The sequence below is a fragment of the Salvelinus sp. IW2-2015 genome, linkage group LG20 (genome assembly GCF_002910315.2).
Source record: "Salvelinus sp. IW2-2015 linkage group LG20, ASM291031v2, whole genome shotgun sequence".
Taxonomy (NCBI): domain Eukaryota; kingdom Metazoa; phylum Chordata; class Actinopteri; order Salmoniformes; family Salmonidae; genus Salvelinus; species Salvelinus sp. IW2-2015.
This window is the reverse complement of record NC_036860.1, coordinates 76,017,864-76,037,202: the sequence shown is the minus strand read 5'-3', so window position 1 is coordinate 76,037,202 and position 19,339 is coordinate 76,017,864. Positions and strand designations below refer to the sequence as shown.

The following is a 19,339-nucleotide window of genomic DNA, read 5'->3' as shown; positions in this document are numbered from 1 at the left end:
GTTTCATATCATTGATCTTGGCTTCATAATACAGTTTCTTCTTCTTTTTGATGCGTTTAGTCACATCATTTCTCAGTTTGCATTAAGTCAGATGTGCAGCCAGACTTATTAGCCACTCCTTTTTCCTTCTCTCTTTCAACCATGCAGTTTTTCAATTCTTCATCAATCCATGGATCAAGCCATGGAGCCTGAACAGTTCTAACAGTCAGTTTCTTAATTAACAGGTACATGTTTATCAATAATTGGAAGAAGCAATTTCATAAATTCATCAAGTGCAGCATCATTAATCACATAAGACCAAAAAATATTTTTTACATCATCCACATTTAAAGTCACAGCAAAATATTTTGTATGATCTCTTATATACTATTTTAGGCCCAGCTTTTGGAAATTTGGCTTTCCTGGATATAGCCACTATATTGTGATCACTGCATCCAATGGGTACGGATACAGCTTTAGAACAAAGTTGTACAGTATTAGTAAAAATGTGATCAATACATGTGGATGATCTTGTTCCTGTAGTGTTTGTAAACACCCTGGTTGTTTGTTTCTGAGTGATGCAACATGTGCCTAGTAGACAACATGACGGAGCAGATTACTGTTCAATTTGAGAATTGCGCTCATTCCCTCACCACTTTTGCCCATTCACGTCATGGGCCATAGACAGGTGCACTGTGGTTCAGCTTAATCGATGCCAATGCCTAGTAGTGTGGGTGGGGTTCAACAGGCACAGTACATTTTTTAGAGCTGTCACTCCTGTCTAAAAAGTGCAGAGATATTCTTGAAACACAACTGACTTTTGTAGTTTTCTGTAACACAGCATACTGACTGTATAAAGACATATTTATCAGTTGTATATTTCCATGCAAATTCCTGATGGACAGTCCAGTGAATGGTTGATGTTTTGAATGTATTTCATTTGGATCGCTTTCTACAGTGCTTGTTTGCCATAAATGTTCTGTTTACACTATGCTATTAAAGGAAGGCACTGTGTTAGTAAACACAGAGGAAATTACTTCTTACATCTTACCCGATTTAAATGTTTAGAATGAATAACATAGTTTTGACTATGTGGATATTTTGTATTAATAAACTATGAGTTCATTTAATCATGTAGTTGGTTTTTTTCTTTTTCCTGTCTCGCGTAGTTGTCATCCTCACGCCCTGGTGGCGCTGCAGACAAACAGCTTAATGCGTGCAAGGTGTACGACTGCTTTTTCAACTACGGAGAGGTGATATCAGGTGGTATGCGCTCTTGAAAACTGTCAAGAACCATATAAGAGACGTAAAAAGTCAGAGACAAAATGACCGAGCACAAAGAATAACCATACGTTAATTAAAGTACTTTCAAAAAGCATAAGTTGTGTAAAACAGTTTACTGTAAAATATGACGTGGACGGAGTGGACATGCTTCGGTTGAAACAGGTGCATTGACTAGCCTCTAACACCAGCTGCGCTGAAAATGTGATTCATCGTTTTGACGACGGTAAACCATTGTAGCCTACTGATGTTAGTGGTTGTTTTTGGCTCTATTGAATTAGCTTACAGTTTTTTATTGAAGGTTTGATTAGGGGCATATGGCCCATTATATCTTTATTTTCTGTGATTTCAGTAATTCTTCGAATATAGGCATTCGTTAGTTAAATAAAAACAAATATGATTACATCCTCAATGTTAAATATGATTGCTATGTACCTATTCTTGATTTTAAGCTATATTGCATTATTTACCAGGTATTCAAACATTAACCAAATAGTAAATGTACATGTTAGCTACTGTTTGGAATATGTTTATAAGGATTTCTATACATATTATTTTTATTTATTCACAGTGCGTGCTCTGTATGAAGATAGTCTGTGAGACAGCGAGTTCACTTGGCTGGCAGCCATGAAGAGGAACAAGCAGATCAACATTAAGGGTGCTCTAGTCCTCTCCAGCATCTTCCACTTCCTGTATTCTTGTGCCAGAGCCTGCATCCTCCCCTTCCTCACCCTGTACCTCAGATACCTGGGCCTCACTCCCTCCATGACGGGCCTTCTCATGAGCACCAAACATCTCATCTCCCTGGTCTGGAGCCCTCTGGCCAGCTTTCTGTCCAAACACTACAACAAGAGGAGGGCTGTGATTACAGGGTCTCTGGTCTGTTCAGCAGGGGCAGCCCTCGTCCTCCTGCTTATCTCATCCACAGGCGTCGAGACGCTGACCAGTCACTGCAACATCTCTCACCTCAGTGTGAGCCCCACTGAAGAGCTGAGTGACTATGTGCGTGTTGTTGGCAGTGTAATGCCTACCASCCACACTACCATTTTGTCCCAGTCAGCAACACATGAATCTTCACCTACGGAGACAACCAGTTACACTGTGTCTTCCGCTGTTTCAATGAGCAAAGCCACAACCTACACTCTCCAGCTGCAACATTCCAACAATGTGACTTCTCAATGGTCACAAGTGAATGTATCTGTGGCCAACCACAGTATAGGAGGGGAGAGAAATGGCTTAGAGTCCCACCACGGTGCCTCCAACACTTCGCCCACAGTGAGGAGGGTTAGCAGGTCAGCAGAAAAGAAGAAGCAGAGGGAGAAGGATGAGGCCCGCTTAGAGTTCCTGGGAAACCTCAAAGTTATGGACGTCCAGCACCAGCTCTTCTTCATGCTCCTCATCGTGGTGTCGATATGGGAGCTGATGGCCGCCCCTCTGGAATGGACCGNTATTTTAGGCCCAGCTTTTGGAACTTTGGCTTTCCTGGATATAGCCACTATATTGTGATCACTGCATCCAATGGGTACGGATACAGCTTTAGAACAAAGTTCTACAGTATTAGTAAAAATGTGATCAATACATGTGGATGATCTTGTGTCTGTAAACACCCTGGTTATTTGTTTCTGAGTGATGCAACATCTGCCTAGTAGACGACATGACGGAGCAGATTACTGTTCAATTTGAGAATTACGCTCATTCCCTCACCACATTTGCCCATTCACGTCATGGGCCATAGACAGGTGCACTGTGGTTCAGCTTAATCAATGCCAATGCCTAGTAGTGTGGGTGGGGCTCAACAGGCACAGTACATTTTTTTTTAGAGCTGTCACTCCTGTCTATAAAAGTGCAGAGATATTCTTGAAACACAACTAACTTTTGTAATTTTCTGTAACACAGCATACTGACTGTATAAAGACATATTTATCAGTTGTATATTTCCATGCAAATTCCTAATGGACAGTCCAGTGAATTGTTGATGTTTTGAATGTATTTCATTTGGATCGCTTTCTACAGTGCTTGTTTGCAATAAATGTTCTGTTTACACTATGCTATTAAAGGAATGCACTGTGTTAGTAAACACAGAGGAAATTTCTTCTTATATCTTACCCGATTTAAATGTTTAGAATGAATATCATAGTTTGACTGTGTGGATATTTTGTATGAATAAACTGAGTTCATTTAATCATGTAGGGCTGGACAAACTCACTACCTGAGCTGTTTTTTTCTTTTACCTGTCTCGCGTAGTTGTCATCCTCACGCCCTGAGGGCGCTGCAGACAAACAGCTTAATGCGTGCAAGGTGTACGACTGCTTTTTCAACTACAGAGAGGTGATATCAGGTGGTATGCGCTCGTGACAAGAACGATATAAGAGACGTTAAAAGTCAGAGACAAAATCACCGCGCACAAAGAATAACCATACGCTAATTAAAGTACTTTCAAAAATAATAAGTTGTGTAAAACAGTTTACCGTAAAATATGACGTGGACATGGACGGAGTGGACATGCTTCGGTTGAAACAGGTGCATTGACTAGCCTCAAACACACCAGCTGCGCTGAAAAATTGATTCATCCTTTTGACGGTAAGCCATTGTATACTACTGATGTTAGTGGTTGTTTTTGGCTCTATTGAATTAGCTTACMGTTTTTTTATTGAAGGTTTGATTAGGGACATATGGCCCATTATATCTTTATTTTCAGTGATTTTAGTAATTCTTCTAATAGGCATTCGTTAAATAAATAAAGTTAAATAAAAACATGATTACATCCTCAATGTTAAATATGATTGCTATGTACCTATACTTGATTTTAAGCTATATTGYATTATTAAATAGTAAATGTACATGTTAGCTACTGTTTGAAATATGTTTATGGATTTCTATACATATTATTTGTGTTTATTCACAGTGTGTGTTCTGTATGAAGATAGTCTGTGAGACAGCGAGTTCACTTGGCTGGCAGCCATGAAGAGGAACAAGCAGATCGACATTAAKGGTGCTCTAGTCCTCTCCAGCATCTTCCACTTCCTGTATTCTTGTGCCAGAGCCTGCATCCTCCCCTTCCTCACCCTGTACCTCAGATACCTGGGCCTCACTCCCTCCATGACGGGCCTTCTCATGAGCACCAAACATCTCATCTCCCTGGTCTGGAGCCCTCTGGCCAGCTTTCTGTCCAAACACTACAACAAGAGGAGGGCAGTGATTACAGGGTCTCTGGTCTGTTCAGCAGGGGCAGCCCTCATCGTCCTGCTCATCCCATCCACAGGCGTCGAGACGCTGACCAGTCACTGCAACATCTCTCACCTCAGTGTGAGCCCCACTGAAGAGCTGAGTGACTATGTGCATGTTGTTGGCAGTGAAATGCCTACCACCCACACTACCATTGTGTCCCAGTCAGCAGCACATGAATCTTCACCTACAGAGACAACCAGTGACACTATGTCTTCCACTGTTTCAATGAGCAAAGCCACAACCTACACTCTCCAGCTGCAACATTCCAACAATGTGACTACTCTCCAGCTGCAACATTCCAACAATGTGACTACTCAATGGTCACAAGTGAATGTATCTGTGGCCAACCACAGTATAGGAGGGGAGAGAAATGGCTTAGAGTCCCACCATGGTGCCTCCAACACTTCACCCACAGTGAGGAGGGTTAGCAGGTCAGCAGAAAAGGAGAAGCAGAGGGAGAAGGATGARGCCCGCTTAGAGTTCCTGGGAARCCTCAAAGTTATGGACGTCCAGCACCAGCTCTTCTTCATGCTCCTCATCGTGGTGTCGATATGGGAGCTGATGGCCGCCCCTCTGGAATGGACCGTGGACGATGGGCTGTATGAGTATTTGGATTTTGTGGATGCCTCTGATCGCTATRGTAGCACAGGAGTGTGGGGGCTGCTTGGGGCAGTGTGTGGGGTGAGTGGTGCAGGACTGCTGGTGAGCCACCTGGACTGCCTCATTGGCTCACACACACCCAGGRGMGCTGTCCACTTCTACTCCTATGYAKCTGTGACAACCCTGGCCGTGCCTGTGGTGGCCTTCCTGCCCCTCTACCTAAACAAGAAGCGTAGTCGCTCCACTGGGCTCTTCAAAGCTTTACAGCTGGTGCGAGGGGACCTCCGTGCCCTGCTGTGTGCTGCCACTRCCTTCCTAATGGGKCTGGCGGGGTCTGCGGTGGATGACTTCCTGCTGTGGCAGATGCAGGACCATGGGAGCAGCGAGCTGCACATGGGMCTCTCTTTAGCCGTAGCGTTGCTCTCCCGGGCCGCCTTCCCTCTGCTGAGTGGCCGGGTGTCGAAGYTYCTGAGCCCAGGCAGGGTGCTGCTGGTGGGGACGGCCTGCYTGGCCCTGCAGTGCCTCTACTACTCCTTCCTGTGGKGCCCMTGGGCTGCAATACCTGTCCAGGTGCTGAGCTGCTTCAGCAGTGGCGCCCTCTGGTGGGCAGTGCAGGTGCAGTGCGRGGACGTGGCCACGCSGGGCACRGAGAGGAGCGTGAGGAGGGTCTACCAGGCCCTCTCTCTGGACCTGGGGGCAGGGCTGGGCAGCATGGCCGGGGGGTTTGTTGTCCACAGGTTTGGGGTATCTGTGCTATTCAGAGGGGTAGCGGTGATGCTGCTCCTGTGGTGCCTGTTTCTGCCCCTGCTCCAGTGGAAAGCCCCACGCCAACGCAGGATCAACTACTCCCGCCTCCTCGCTGCTGACACCAGTGAAGTGAGCGAATCCGAGTCGGAGCAGGAGACAGACTGGCTGGAGAAAGTCATGGAGGATGACGAGCAATAATAACATGGGCAGGAGCATAAATCATTAGACCTAAGGAACAATATGCAACATAATGGAAGGATGACAGTATCAATTCTGCTCCTGGAGTATTCCACCACCACTTACGGACATGTCACTCTTCATTTAGTCTGCCTTYTTRCTGCTCCACAAACTGCTAAGTGAATCTGTCCCTGGCTGGTTTCATTGAAAACCAAGTATTGCTTTTTAATTCTCCATTACTGCAGCTTTATTAATTTAGTGCTAATGCTCTAGCATTCCCCACCTGCCCAGAAGGCGTTTAGCATTCTTCAGTTAAACTAAACACATGGACTGCAAGCCTCACTATTGCACTGGAGGTTGATCTACTGTGAATGCAGAATGAGGATAAACTGTCATTTGCATAAGCTATCAAGAAACTCGGGATAGCAAATAACGGAGAAGAATTAGGTGTGGGCAGGTGACTGTGCGAGTGCTTATGAGTGTTACTACAGTCCACGTTAGGCAGCTTTACTGTTTGTAACATAAGGCCTCTTGAGTGCAGGTGTGGTCTTTGGGCGAGACAAATCCCTGGACTAACAGACTCATCCTGTATGTGTGGTTTAGCCTGCTCTCACATGACGGATACTTACTCTCTTGAGTCCACTGTGAAAATGTTATGTTTTGTTCAACTATAATAGAACTTACCCCTTGGGTCAGTTTCCTAACTAAACATGAAGTGCCTCTTGTGTGGGGGAAGTATTAGAAGCTATCTGTTGTTGGTTGCTGAACTTGTAGGTTAGATGGTGTTTGCTAATCTTGTATTTCAAAGGATGTTTGCCAAACTTGCCACAGGTGACATGGCCCATTTTGACCTGACTGTTGCTTCAGCATATCAGCCAGAGACACTAATATAGTTTAGCACCTCTCCCTGAAACCTCTGTCTAATTTACAATGCTTGGAGTGGATATAACAGTACATTACATACAGTGGTTGATTTACATGTCCAATGACTAGTAGTATATCAATAAAAATATGAGTATTATTGTGCCTTGAAGACATTCTCAAATATTGATGACTGGCATTACAATACMTTTTGTTTATCTAATGTTTATAGTATGTTTATTGATACATTGTAAGTCAATGCAGTGGACAGTATATGTCAATACCTCACAACAGCATAGTGTCAAACATCAGAAAATGTGTTGTAGTGTTTTTAAAGAACACAAGCAGGAAACCCAATGCCTCTTGTGTCAATATCAATACGCCTCTTAATGTAACAAAGCAAAGGTCAGCAGTATGTGGAACTCCTCTTGAATCTTTGTATTTGGCCTTGTCTGTCATGACTCATGACTGTGGAGAACAGTCAGTTGAGTGATAAGGAGCTGTCAGCCTGAGCAGGCGCCATAAGTAAAATATTTGTTTTTCAACAGGACCAGTCGGTCCCAGACGGTGGTCCTTCTGTTCACGTCCACCTCATACTGTTGACTTACTCACGCACTATCCTGACCTTATCAGACAGAGATGGGTTTTTTTGGGGGGGGGGGGATTGTCACCTCATGAAATTGACTGAAGTCTTTTATATTTGTATCTGTCTGTAGACTTATAGGATACTGCTCTCTACTGAGGACTTTAGTCTGAAGTCCCTGTGTGTACACAGCTGCTGGATCAGCTTATAGGGTAAGTGACGCTGCCCTGGGTTTGGAGTGCTTCCACCTACTGGCCAGAGGCAGCACCTGCTACCAGCCCAGTCTCGACAGACCAGACAGAGCTGGCTGACAGCCCCATTCAGTGAACACAGATGATGCTTCCTATACAGCAGCACCATCTGCTCCCTCACCAGTCAGTCCTCAAGGGCCCTGCAGGATGAAATCATGTCCGCTCCTGCATTAACTCAATCAGGCATGATGGAAAATGAATGGTGGAAGTTGATATCACATGTGAATGCTATTCATTCTTAAAATGTTTTGAGGTGGTGGAATATTGATCCCCTCCTAACCTTACCTTTGCACGTCACAAGGTGGCGCTTCACGTTATACTATCGTGATCCGACTCGAGCTGTGTCCGTGCTGCTGAAATCACACTGTATTCTGCAAATACACAGCCGACGATCATCATGTATTCTCCACGTGGTGATGGTGTTTCGTTGTGGCCACGTAAATAAATAGGCTGCGCCGTGTAATTTCATTTTCAAATTGCCTAAAGTAGGCTACGGGTATTAATCTGCTACTGATTTATCATTATCAATCCTGAAGTCGTTCAAACCGAAGAAATGGAAAAGGAGCGAAAATCCTTCAAACAATATGGGTCTTTGGAACGAACCAAATTTGATCGACAAGCCGATAAGAAGGGTGAGCCTTTGCAAAATGCTTAATTATATACAGTACATGCCATAGAAAGTTGTATATATGCGGGCTGCCTTTTTATCTATTCTAGTGTGAGTTTGTTTTGCATGAGGAAAAATTGAGTTTGATAGAACGTGGTGCTGAAATCGTAACGTTTTAGTCTATTTTCTTTACAAAAATCCAAAATGTTTTGTGATTTGGAGACTTTATGGAGATTTATATGATACTCAAACTGAGCTCCACCTATACATTGAATACTTGCAATAATTCAGATTAGATCAAAGTGTTGTCATATTCTTCATGGCTATAAGGCTTAATGTTACTCTGGTCCATGTACTGATCATAAAATGAACAACCCTTGAACAACACTTGACTGGGTTAAGGACACTCATTGGTGAGTGGAATGGACTAGTGATCTGATATTCTTGTGTAATGTCTGTTTTCTTCTGTACTAGTAGAATCATTACATGAACATGGATAATGTTACTGCCTTTAGGAGTAAAAGCCAGGACGGGAAGACTCGTGATGAAAGATAGATAGATTAGATCTGAGAGTGAGAATTATTTTCTGAAAAGAGAAGTTGGTGCAACAAGGCATAGAACAGAGCGAACGTTCACAGGATCTTTACGTAATCCGGTAGTGGGTGTGCAGTGCAGAAGGCAGGGGAGTACACTTTAAAATGACATCTGAAGACATCTGAAGGCTGAAGGCGACCTTGCTTGGAATTAGTAGGCAAATTATGAAAATCGAAGGTGTTAGAGCTGAGGTTGAAGTAGTCGTTTTTTTTAACTTGCTCTTAGTTTTTTGGGGTATGCAGAGGGGCTCAGTATAGTGGAATGGTATCCTAAAAGAAGACGTGAAACTGCTGTCCTTACTCATTGTGTTACTCTGTCTGTACAGGTTCCATTGTGAGGATATGACTCACCTTTGCCTCTAGCTGTGACTCTTCACAGGYGACACAGGRAGAGACAGTGATGAGTCTCTAAAAAGGTGAACAGGAACRGAGTAYAGCCAGCCACMCACASAGCCCTGGTAAAGCTCTGGTAATCCAAAATGACATTTTGAAATCCAATTGTGAGGAGCAATTTTCACAATAGGGGCAGAATATTGCCTCCGGGGAAGGCACACACAGCAGGCAACCCACGATCAAAACACAGACGTCAAGCTTGAACTGAGGATTTCTTCAAAATGCGTAATTAGTGAAGATCCATTGAAAAAAGAAACTAGCAGGAGCTGCTAAAACGCTAATGATGATGTGTGTGTTTTTGATGGCATTAGCCTGGTGATTTGGCCTCTGTTTTCACCTAATGTTGTCTTTTCTGACAAGGTGAAGTAATTAAGAGCTAATTGCAGCACTGTTGGAGGAGTCATAGCTGGTCTGTGAGGAGGCTGCAGGATGAACAGCARTGGTGCATTACTGGGCTCTCAGTGGGCTGCAGGATTACATAGTGGTGAGGAGTCTACCTGGGCGGCTGGAGGTCAGAGGGAGTTGTTGACTCTTCAGGGCAGTTCACTATGGGAGGTGTCTTGAGTTGCCTCATTAAACTAATGTTAACTAAGAACACAATAGCATTGGATCAGAAAAGCCCCTCTGTAACAATAGACTAAAGAAGGACATTCAGCCTTTAATCCAAAACTGAGATCTGAGTCATTTGTCATCAAGCTGCCTCAAATTCCCCTCGCCATCATATTCAATTCTTTCACTTATCCCCAGCCAGTGTAGCGCATGTCTGTAGAGCGTTACACTGAGCAATGGATGGTTTATTCCAATTATCCAACCCATCGTCTGTTGTAGGATGGAACAATTCTAGTCCAAATGAAGAGGAATCTACAGTGGGCTCCAAAATTACTGGCACCCCTGACTGGCAATGCACAAACAATACTTAAAAAATATAAACAATATAATTATAGAGAAACTCAAAATACCAACATGTGAAAAATACTGTACTTTATTAATGTTTCAATGGAACTCACCAAAATCATTTATTGATTTAATTAAAAATCAATGTCCTCCAAATCAAGGTTTCACAATTAATGGCACCCTTAAATATTATTGTAAATAACATCTACCAAAATTAAACCAGGAATTATATTCCACTTATTTAAGTTGATCTAARTGTTAAGGAACTATATTGAGCCATTACATCACTTCCTTTTTCACTAGGGTATAAAAATGAGGTAACACGCATGCAATATCCCTTTGTCATCCAACACCATAAAGAAAAGAACTGGCAGTTCAAAAGGGACAGATGGTCATAGACCTTCGTAAATCTGGTAACGGCTACAAGAAAATYCACAAACGGACGAATATATGACTGAGCACTGCAAGGGCAATTATTTACAAATACAAAAGATATGAAACAGTTGAAATCATCACGCAAATGCATTTTTCCCCCCAGGATAGGGAGGAGGATCGTGAGAGAAGCAACAAAATTCCCAAGAATCACTGTGAAAGAATTGCAGGCCTTCAGACGCCACCTCCACAACCACAGGCTCTTTGGAAGGGTTTCCAGAAGAAAGCCCTTAATGACCCCAAGACACAGACGCAAGTGCTTGGAGTTCATTTAAATTATGATTGGAAGAAGGTGCTCTGGTCAGATGAGACCAAAATTGAACGTTTTGGTCAGATACAGCATTGGCATGTTTGGCGTTGAAACAGAGATGCATACAAGGACAGGCACCTCATACCCAAGGTGAAATATGGTGGTGGGTCAGTGATGTTTTGGGGCTGTTTTAATTCCAGAGGTCCAGAGGCACTGGTTAAGATTGATGGCATAATGAATTCCACCAAGTATCAGGCAATTTTGGCTGACAATCTGGTTGCCTCTGCCAGAAGGCTGGGACTTGGCCGTATGTGGACTTTCCAACAAGACAATGACCCAAAACAGACCTCAAGATCCACACAGAAATGGTTATGTGACAACAAAATCAATGTTCTGCCATGGCTGTGGGCTGAGTTGAAGAGGGCAGTTGATAAGCGCAAACCCAATAATTTGAAGGATCTTGAAAGGATCTGCATAGAGGAATGGTCCAAAATCCCTCCAAATGTGTTCCTTAACCTTGTCAAACATTACAGGAAAAGAACATGCTGTTATCCCTGCCAGAGGTGGTGGCACTAAGTACTAAATGAGTGCCAATAATTATGAAACCTTGATTTTGGTGAAATGTATTTTGATTAAATAATTGTATGATTTTGGTGGGTTCCATTGAAACATTAATAAAGTACAGTATTTTTCACATGTTGGTATTTTGAGTTTCTCTATAATTATATTGTTTCTATTTTTTTAAGTATTGTTTGTGCATTGCCAGTCAGGGGTGCCAGTAATTTTGGAGCCCACTGTACATGATTATCAGTTATTGTAAACTAGTCCTAATTCCAAATGATTTATTGTTGTAGTTGCCCAATATACGTTCATGCACCAGTTAGTTATGCGTTGTTTACATATGTATAGTGTTTGACAGTTCTAAGCCATTGCATCTCTTATACACATCTAGATGTGTATAAGAGACAGTGTATAGTGTTTGACAGTTCTAAGCCATTGCAGGTTGAGATGACTATAATGGAGATTATATTCAGTGTGTCATATCATCTTGGTAAACCAGGATCTCCTCACGGATAGCAATCACAGCGCTTCACAGACTATGACCAATGAAACAGACCGGCCCCCTCCTGGCACCACTGCCAAATTAGGAAATGTTAATGAGACTGCACGAGTCTACTTAACTGATGACCTTAACCAGTTCATTATAGATTCTAGAAATGTACTAGTCCATGGGTGCTCAGCATCTCTTTCCTACTTTAATTGTCACTGATTCTGTCTTCCTTCTCATTGTCTGAGATTATTTCTCATTGTTCATGAAACTCAGGCATGTATCAATATCCTGAAGTCAACTGTTTAGCGAGATCTGCCGTCATGCCATCCCAGTCTCCGCACCACTGAGTCTCTGCCCAGCCTGGCAGTGTGCCACTCAGAAAGGCACGTTCCCTTCATGCTGTCCCACTGGGGGAGGAAACCCAGGAAGCGTGCTGCACACATGCTGTAATTAAGGCAGGCTGAAGACACACACACACACCACTTATGTTGCTGCCATACTGTTTACTATTGTTGTTATTGTTTATTATTATTATTTATCCAGGTACCAGTCACTTTTCCTAATCCCTGCCTACATTTACATATCTACCTCAATACTCCAGTATCCTTGTACATTTGGTGCTGACCCTGTATATAGTAAATTTATTTTTTCTCATGTTTTATTTTTTTCTTAGTTATACTATTTTGATATTGAATACTTCACTGTTGGGTAGGGCTTGCAAGTTAAGCATTTCACTGTACTTGTGAATGTGACAAATGAAACTTAACTTGAAAAGACAGGAGTTCTGTTCTGGCCTTTCTTCTATGACACAATCATGTTGTGCTGGGATAGGTGGTGTGAGCAGAATAAGCAGTCATTTGTTCCCATTTTCGTGCTGATGCACAGTACTATGTCAATTTAGCAGTAGAATAACTTGCTAATACACTACATGACCAAAAGTATGTGGACACCTGCTGGTTGAACATCTCATTCCAAAACCATGGTCATTAATATGGAGTTGGTCCCCCCTTTGGTGCTATAACAGCCTCCACTCTTCTGGRAAGGCTTTCCACTAGATGTTGGAACACTGCTGCAGGGACTTGCTTCCATGAGCATTAGTGAGGTCGGGCACTGATGTTTGGCGATTAGGCCTATTTGATGGRGTTGAGATCAGGGCTCTGTGTAGGCCAGTCAAGTTCTTCCACACCTCAACAAACCATTTCTGTATGGACCTCGCTTTGTGCTGAAACTGGAAAGGGCCTTCCCCAAACTGTTGCCATAAAGTTGAAAGCACAGAATCATCTAGAATGTCATTGTATGCTGTAGCGTTAAGATTTCCCTTCACTGGAACTAAGGGGCCTAGCCGAAAAATGAAAAACAGCCCCAGACAATTATTCCTCCTCCACCAAACTTTACAGTTGGCACTATGCATTGGGGCAGGTAGCGTTTTCCTGGCATCTGCCAAACCCAGATTTGTCCGTCAGACTGCCAGATGGTGAAGCGTGATTCATCACTTCAGAGAACTCGTTTCCACTGCTCCAGAGTCCAATGGCAGCGAGCTTTACACCACTCCAGCCGATGCTTGGCATTGCACATGGTGATCTTAGGCTTGTGTGCGGCTGCTCACGAACTGACTTGTTGGAAAAGTGGCATCCTATGACGGTGCCACGTTGTAAGTCACTGAGCTCTTCAGTACGGGCCATTCTACTGCCAATGTTTGTCTATGGAGATTGTAYGRCTGTGTGCTCGATTTTATACACCTGTCAGCAGTGGGTGTGGCTGAAATATCYGAATCCACTAATTTGAAGGGGTGTCCACATACTTTTKTATATAYAGTGTATCTTTGTTTTCTTGTTTCTCTYCCAGCAGAGGAAGACATTGTCTCAATGGCGGACTCCACCATCACAATAGATCACATTGAAGGGGAGCTTTTCAGAATCGAGCGGATACGTGATGTTCTAGTACGGAGGGAATCAGAACTAAGATACATGTGAGCATTTTTAAAAATAACTATCCAATCACACCAACACTCAGTTTCTGACATCTTTTGGTGATTTATCAAAGCCCTCTAGTATGAGGTAGAAGAACAGGATACACATTTTGGGCCTTTTMAGTCTCACACATAACATCCATGCCCTGGCTCCTTGTGGAATGGGTTGTGGTTGAACTGTAGTAGGTTTTCACAGGGGTCAATAGAGTTGATCACCTCGGACTTGGTGACGCTCCACATATGACAGCACCTAGCGATTGTGCATGAAGGTGAATACTGTGTAGAGGACAGCAGCACTTTGTCTGCTGTCCTATTAGTCTACCAGCTCAGCTAGTAAACTTGTCTCAACACTGCACATGGACTTTGTTCTAAAAACAAACGGTTTTATACTCCTCTCAGTCCGATCCCCTTGGCTGTAATGTTTCTTCTTCATTATTGTGACATGTGCAGGGGAAAGAGGGGAGAGACTCAGAGAAAAGATAATGATGCTGTGTATGGGGAGGTCCAGTTGCTGGGGAGATGTGCACCGATGCATACAGTAGGTTACATTCTCACTATTCCTCCTCAAGACCTTTCTGGGTTGGAGCTTACATATAAGAAACCCTTTAATCAAAGTAAAACATCCTATGGGATTTCTGTGAGAATCAGTATGATTACTGAACACTAACCCTRCTCTACACTAACAATAATCACTATTGGCCTGGTAAATAACCGCACTTCCGCTCACCATTAAGTAGATGAGCACAGCGGCACAGAGAGCTTTTCTCACTTCTTACTGTATCTGTGATTCCTTGTCTTTCATCTCCAGGGACAGGAGCATATTGACGCCAGTCGCTGCAGAGCTCAAGGTCTTTTCAAGGCTGACCACAGCTGTAACAGAGAGAAACTGAACAGTGATAGCATAATAACAAGCAATGTACCTTTGTTCATGTGGAAAAGTAATTACTGTTAGGTTTCTGATGTGTAAAGTAGCTTGTTTCCTTATCTACTTAGGTGGAAGTCAAATTAAAAATGAACAACATGACATGGTTTACTTATGGAATTAAATGAGAACTCTCATTTGCATGCAGTGCGTTAGGTGTATGCAGTTCAGCGTGTATTCTTTAATGCTGTAGGCACCACAAGGTGCTTTATTGTGAACGTGTAATGTGGGATGCAGCTTCAGACACAATGACAGGTCAATACAAAGTGAATCCATATTAAAGCACGTACACAATTTCAATGCAAATAAGCTGTGATGCAGGTACTGTATTGGTCACTCCTGTGAAGTGGCTTGAAAATAATAACACATTTCCTGTGCTTAAAGGGCTTGGGGCATGTGTATCTAGGAGTTAATTTTCCTCTTATTGTCCGAMGGAAAAGCCCAGTTATCCAGAGCCTCAGTGTCTGACCAGTATTGTTTACTTAAACCTCCCTACCTGAGTCAATTAGTGAAATGAGATATGATGCAGCTGCTGCTCAGATAGATGGGGAGTGACTCATTCTCTGTGGCATCCGAGTTAATTCAGCTAATAAACCCTCAGCCAACAATMATTTCAGTCCACCTGAGAAGAGGAGAAAGCTAATTCAGTTCGCCATTTCCACTGAAGTGGTTTCTGTCTGTAGGATAGGCTAATATGGTTATTGCTATCATGTTTATGTTTACCAAGCTGAAATGGGAAATCGCTTAAATTCTATAGCGTTACATTCTGCTATGTATTTGGCCATTTAAATGTACTGTGTTCGAATCGCTTGTGGAGTCACAAAATGCTATTTTTAAATAAAAGTAATTATCTCTACACTCATCTAGAGTATCTCTCCCAGTCTCCTAGCTCTGCCTGTCAGACAGTTTTTTTCACTCAGCAGCAATTCTTTTTTAATCGCTATAATTCACTGTCGTTATATTGAYCACGTTCTAATAGAGGAGTTATTGCAGAAGCTGAGAGCTTGAGGAAAGTTATGCCTCAGTAGACAGGACACCTGCAGGGTTGTCTGGCACATTGTGGTCCCAGGGGAAGGGYGATCACATCAGAAGGTCCTCTATGTCACAACCCTTATTACTGCCCAGCAGGATCTGTCTGTCTGTCCTTAAGTGTTAACCCTAGTGTGGGGTTATACATGCAAGCCACAGTGTCTTTAGCGAGACCACTCAACACTGGAGCCAGCATGATTGTATCTTTAAGACTACAATCTCTCCGTCCTCTGTATGGAAGCATTCTGTATGGGATTCAGTTGGTCTGTCAATAAGAGCAATTAGGATTGATTCCTGAGTGTCAGACTAAGTGTGGTACAGGGAGAAGAACAGCCACTGTACTGACAGTCGATACGTGACAGGATCCGATTCTCACCTCGTCCTGGGTTCTCTTCCCCTGGGTCATACTAAACGGCTGTGAAGAGATTGCCTTTGAAGTATATCAATGTGGTTTATGATTGAGAATGAAATAGATTCCTCCATTTTTTCCCCTCAGGATGGATGACATTCAGCTTTGCAAGGAAATCACACGGCTGAAAAAAGAACTTCAGAAGCTGGTGTCTGTTTCAGGTAGGCTACCATACACTCTTAGGGGAAAAAAGGGTTCCAAAAGGGTTCTTCGGCTGTCCTCATAGGAGAACCCTTTTTGGTTCCAAGGAGAACCCTTTTTGGTTCCAGGTAGAACCCTTTTTGGTTCCAGGTAGAACCGTTTTGAGTTCCATGTAGAACCCTCTGTGGAAAGGGTTCTCCTATGGGGACAGCCAAAGAACCCTTTTGGTTTCTAGATGGCATCTTTTTTGTGTGAGGTGACTCTCTGTGTGAGGTGTTCAATTCACATTATAGAGAGCACACACACTCGCTGTGCCAGAAAATGAGGGAATATCTGCATCAAAAGGGCTTATGGTCCAGGTAGTGTTCTAGGAAAGCCAATAATAAAAGATTTGCAGGACAAACAAGCAGAAGATTTGGAGCACAACATCCTCATTATCTCAGCTTATCATTTCAATGTTTCAGCCCCAGCCTCTCTCTGAATTATCTCACATTTGGTAAGTTAGATCCAGTGGTAATGCTGTCCACGCCACTTTCTCAGTATTATAACAGGAACACCATGCACAGTCATCTGGTGGTTACAGATCCATCAGCCTAAGATGAATTTGCCTGGTTCTTGCTGGTTCCGTGCTTCTACACCTGCATTGCTTGCTGTTTGGGGTTTTAGGCTGGGTGTCTGTACAGCACTTCGAGATATTAGCTGATGTACGAAGGGCTATATAAAATGAACTTGATTTGATTCTTAATCTTGAACTGGAGCTGTATGAATGCTTAATGATTCCTAACATCTATGATTACTATATGAACTGTCTGTGACTGCTGTATGACCACTCCATGACTATACTGTCTGTATGACTCCAGACACAGACAAATCCAATGAGGACCGGCAGAGGGAGGAGGAGCTGCTGCAGCAGATCCACAAGCTGGTGGAGACCAGGGACTTCCTGGTGGATGACGTGGAGTTTGAGAGGCTCAGGTGAGTGCTGCCATGATCTTAAAGGCAAGGAGGGTTGGGCCATGTTCTTTAAAGGCAAGGGCCTTTCCATGTAACTATCCATGTTGCCGAAGTAGCATCTAGTGGCCATTAATATTCGTGACTCAGTTGTTGTCACCTCTGAGTCATACTGTATCTGAGCCAGTTGGTGAACATTCTTCCATGTCAATGTGAATTAAACCCACGCGATCGATCTGTTGAGGTGGATTTAAAAGTGTATTTTTCACTTCTGTGTTTTATTGAGTATTGTATTCTCTCTAGAGGCTGGGCTGAGCGTTGTGTTGCTCAGTGTATATTTAGTGTAAATGACAGTGAGTCACACAGAGGAAGCAAGCCCCTTCCACATTGCATTTGCTAAATTAGCTGTCTTGCATGTCAGGCATCCCTGCTTCTCTGACTACAAGGCTGAGTGACACTTTTGACAGCTCTCAGAAAGGTGGGTGATAGGTGGGGAGCAGATACTTAATAATTTACAGTAAAGTGATGTTGACAGTAGAAAATCATGAAGAGAAAATGATACATTGTTAAAGTGAATTCACACCATCCACACATGAACAAATGTCGGAGCCTCTATGCCTCTTTGTCTCTATCCAGTTGGTTATTTATTTATGTTGTGTGTGCATGCTTGTGTATGACTGTGTTTTATGGCAACAGTGGCTGTGAAAGATATAGGAAGATTTTACCTTGTGTTAACTGTGCTCATACCACTATATCTCCTTCAACAGGGAGAGAGAGGAGGACAAAGAAATGGCTGATTTCTTGCAGTCTAAATTCCCCAAGACCTTGAAGAAAAAAGGTATGTGCAAATGTGTTACCATAGTGCTGTTAGTCAAGGCTCTAATATGAAGATTCCTTTTGTGCAGTTAGTCCAAGACGCATTGAATAAACCAAGTTAAAATATGATAACAACATTAATAATGCTGATGTGGATGATAATGTCTCTTTTTTCCCCCAGACGTCACAGAGGACCGAAGGATGACCTCCAAAGCCCAGCAGACTTCGTCCACTCCCTTCGTCACCAAAACCGGTCTGACCCTTCTGAAGGARTGCTGCGGCTTCACATGCTCTGTCATGTAGACTCCTGCCCTGTGGAGAGACGGAGACACTTAGTTGGTTTCTGGATCCGGTTATTTGTGTTGAGTGGGCACACAGAGCTCTCATACTTCGACTATAACCCTAAACATATGTACAGTGACGGTTGGGACTGTGTTCCCATCAATGAATCTATTGCTGGGTCATTGCACCAATTTAGTGCATTTTGAGAAGTGTAACTTGGTAAAAAAAAACTTTAGATTTCAGCAAATTTTTACATTCTGTAATATATACATGACTGAGTCAAATAGGCTATGTACAGTGGGGAGAACAAGTATTTGATACACTGCCGATTTTGCAGGTTTTCCTACTTACAAAGCATGTAGAGGTCTGTAATTTCTATCATGGGTACACTTCAACTATGAGAGACGGAATCTAAAACAAAAATCCAGAAAATCACATTGTATGATTTTTAAGTAATTAATTTGCATTTTATTGCATGACATAAGTATTTGATACATGATTAATCCTGCGCGCACGGCAAGGTCCCTGCCTCAAGCCAGCCGCATGTACGAAGGCCCAGTCTTGCAAGTTATACGTCCAATCGACGACTAATAACCTGAGAACTATTGATTGTCTACCCAGAGGAGGAATAGGTGCAGGTCATTGGACTGTGGTCTGATGAGTTTTCCATCATAATCTTCAAAATAATAGCTGAGCTTTTTTGGTTCTGCAAAAACTCACATCAATGCGTGTCATAGAGGTTGGTAGGACTGTTAAGAAGAAAACATTTATGTGATATGATGTACAGGACAAATTTACATTCTTTAATCACTATTAACATAGTACACCATCCAGTTCAAATCGCCAACCGTTTAGAACAGTGGACGGAACTGGTTAGTGTGGAATAAACACCT

At 42.9% G+C, this 19,339-nt stretch overlaps 3 protein-coding genes and 1 long non-coding RNA gene across 5 annotated transcripts; all 4 read left to right on the top strand.

The window, feature by feature from the left end:
* Positions 1–1,209: 1,209 nt before the first annotated feature.
* On the top strand, positions 1,210–2,766 carry LOC111980108 (major facilitator superfamily domain-containing protein 6-like). The gene is made up of 2 exons (XM_070433708.1): positions 1,210–1,425; positions 1,832–2,766. The coding sequence occupies exon 2, from the start codon at positions 1,888–1,890 to the stop codon at positions 2,764–2,766; it is 879 nt and encodes a 292-aa protein (XP_070289809.1). The 5' UTR covers positions 1,210–1,425; positions 1,832–1,887.
* A 798-nt stretch (positions 2,767–3,564) lies between these two features.
* mfsd6l (major facilitator superfamily domain containing 6-like) lies at positions 3,565–7,038 on the top strand. Its single transcript, XM_024012161.3, has 2 exons — positions 3,565–3,840; positions 4,166–7,038. The coding sequence occupies exon 2, from the start codon at positions 4,222–4,224 to the stop codon at positions 6,031–6,033; it is 1,812 nt and encodes a 603-aa protein (XP_023867929.1). The 5' UTR covers positions 3,565–3,840; positions 4,166–4,221; the 3' UTR covers positions 6,034–7,038.
* Positions 7,039–7,564: 526 nt separating this feature from the next.
* zgc:171844 (DUF3585 domain-containing protein) lies at positions 7,565–18,909 on the top strand. Of its 2 annotated transcripts, none has more exons than XM_024012163.2 (6): positions 7,565–8,339; positions 13,776–13,896; positions 16,344–16,417; positions 17,258–17,372; positions 18,116–18,186; positions 18,346–18,909. In XM_024012163.2, exons 1-6 carry the CDS (start codon positions 8,261–8,263, stop codon positions 18,465–18,467), a joined length of 582 nt encoding a protein of 193 aa, XP_023867931.1. In that variant the 5' UTR covers positions 7,565–8,260; the 3' UTR covers positions 18,468–18,909. The 2 variants fall into 2 exon arrangements, with proteins under 2 accessions (XP_023867931.1, XP_023867930.1); XM_024012162.2 differs by having other exon boundaries at positions 7,566–8,339; positions 13,773–13,896; positions 18,346–18,908.
* On the top strand, positions 14,174–14,920 carry LOC111981041 (uncharacterized). The gene is made up of 2 exons (XR_002879527.2): positions 14,174–14,434; positions 14,705–14,920. It is a non-coding gene; the product is annotated as an uncharacterized lncRNA (long non-coding RNA).
* Positions 18,910–19,339: the final 430 nt, after the last annotated feature.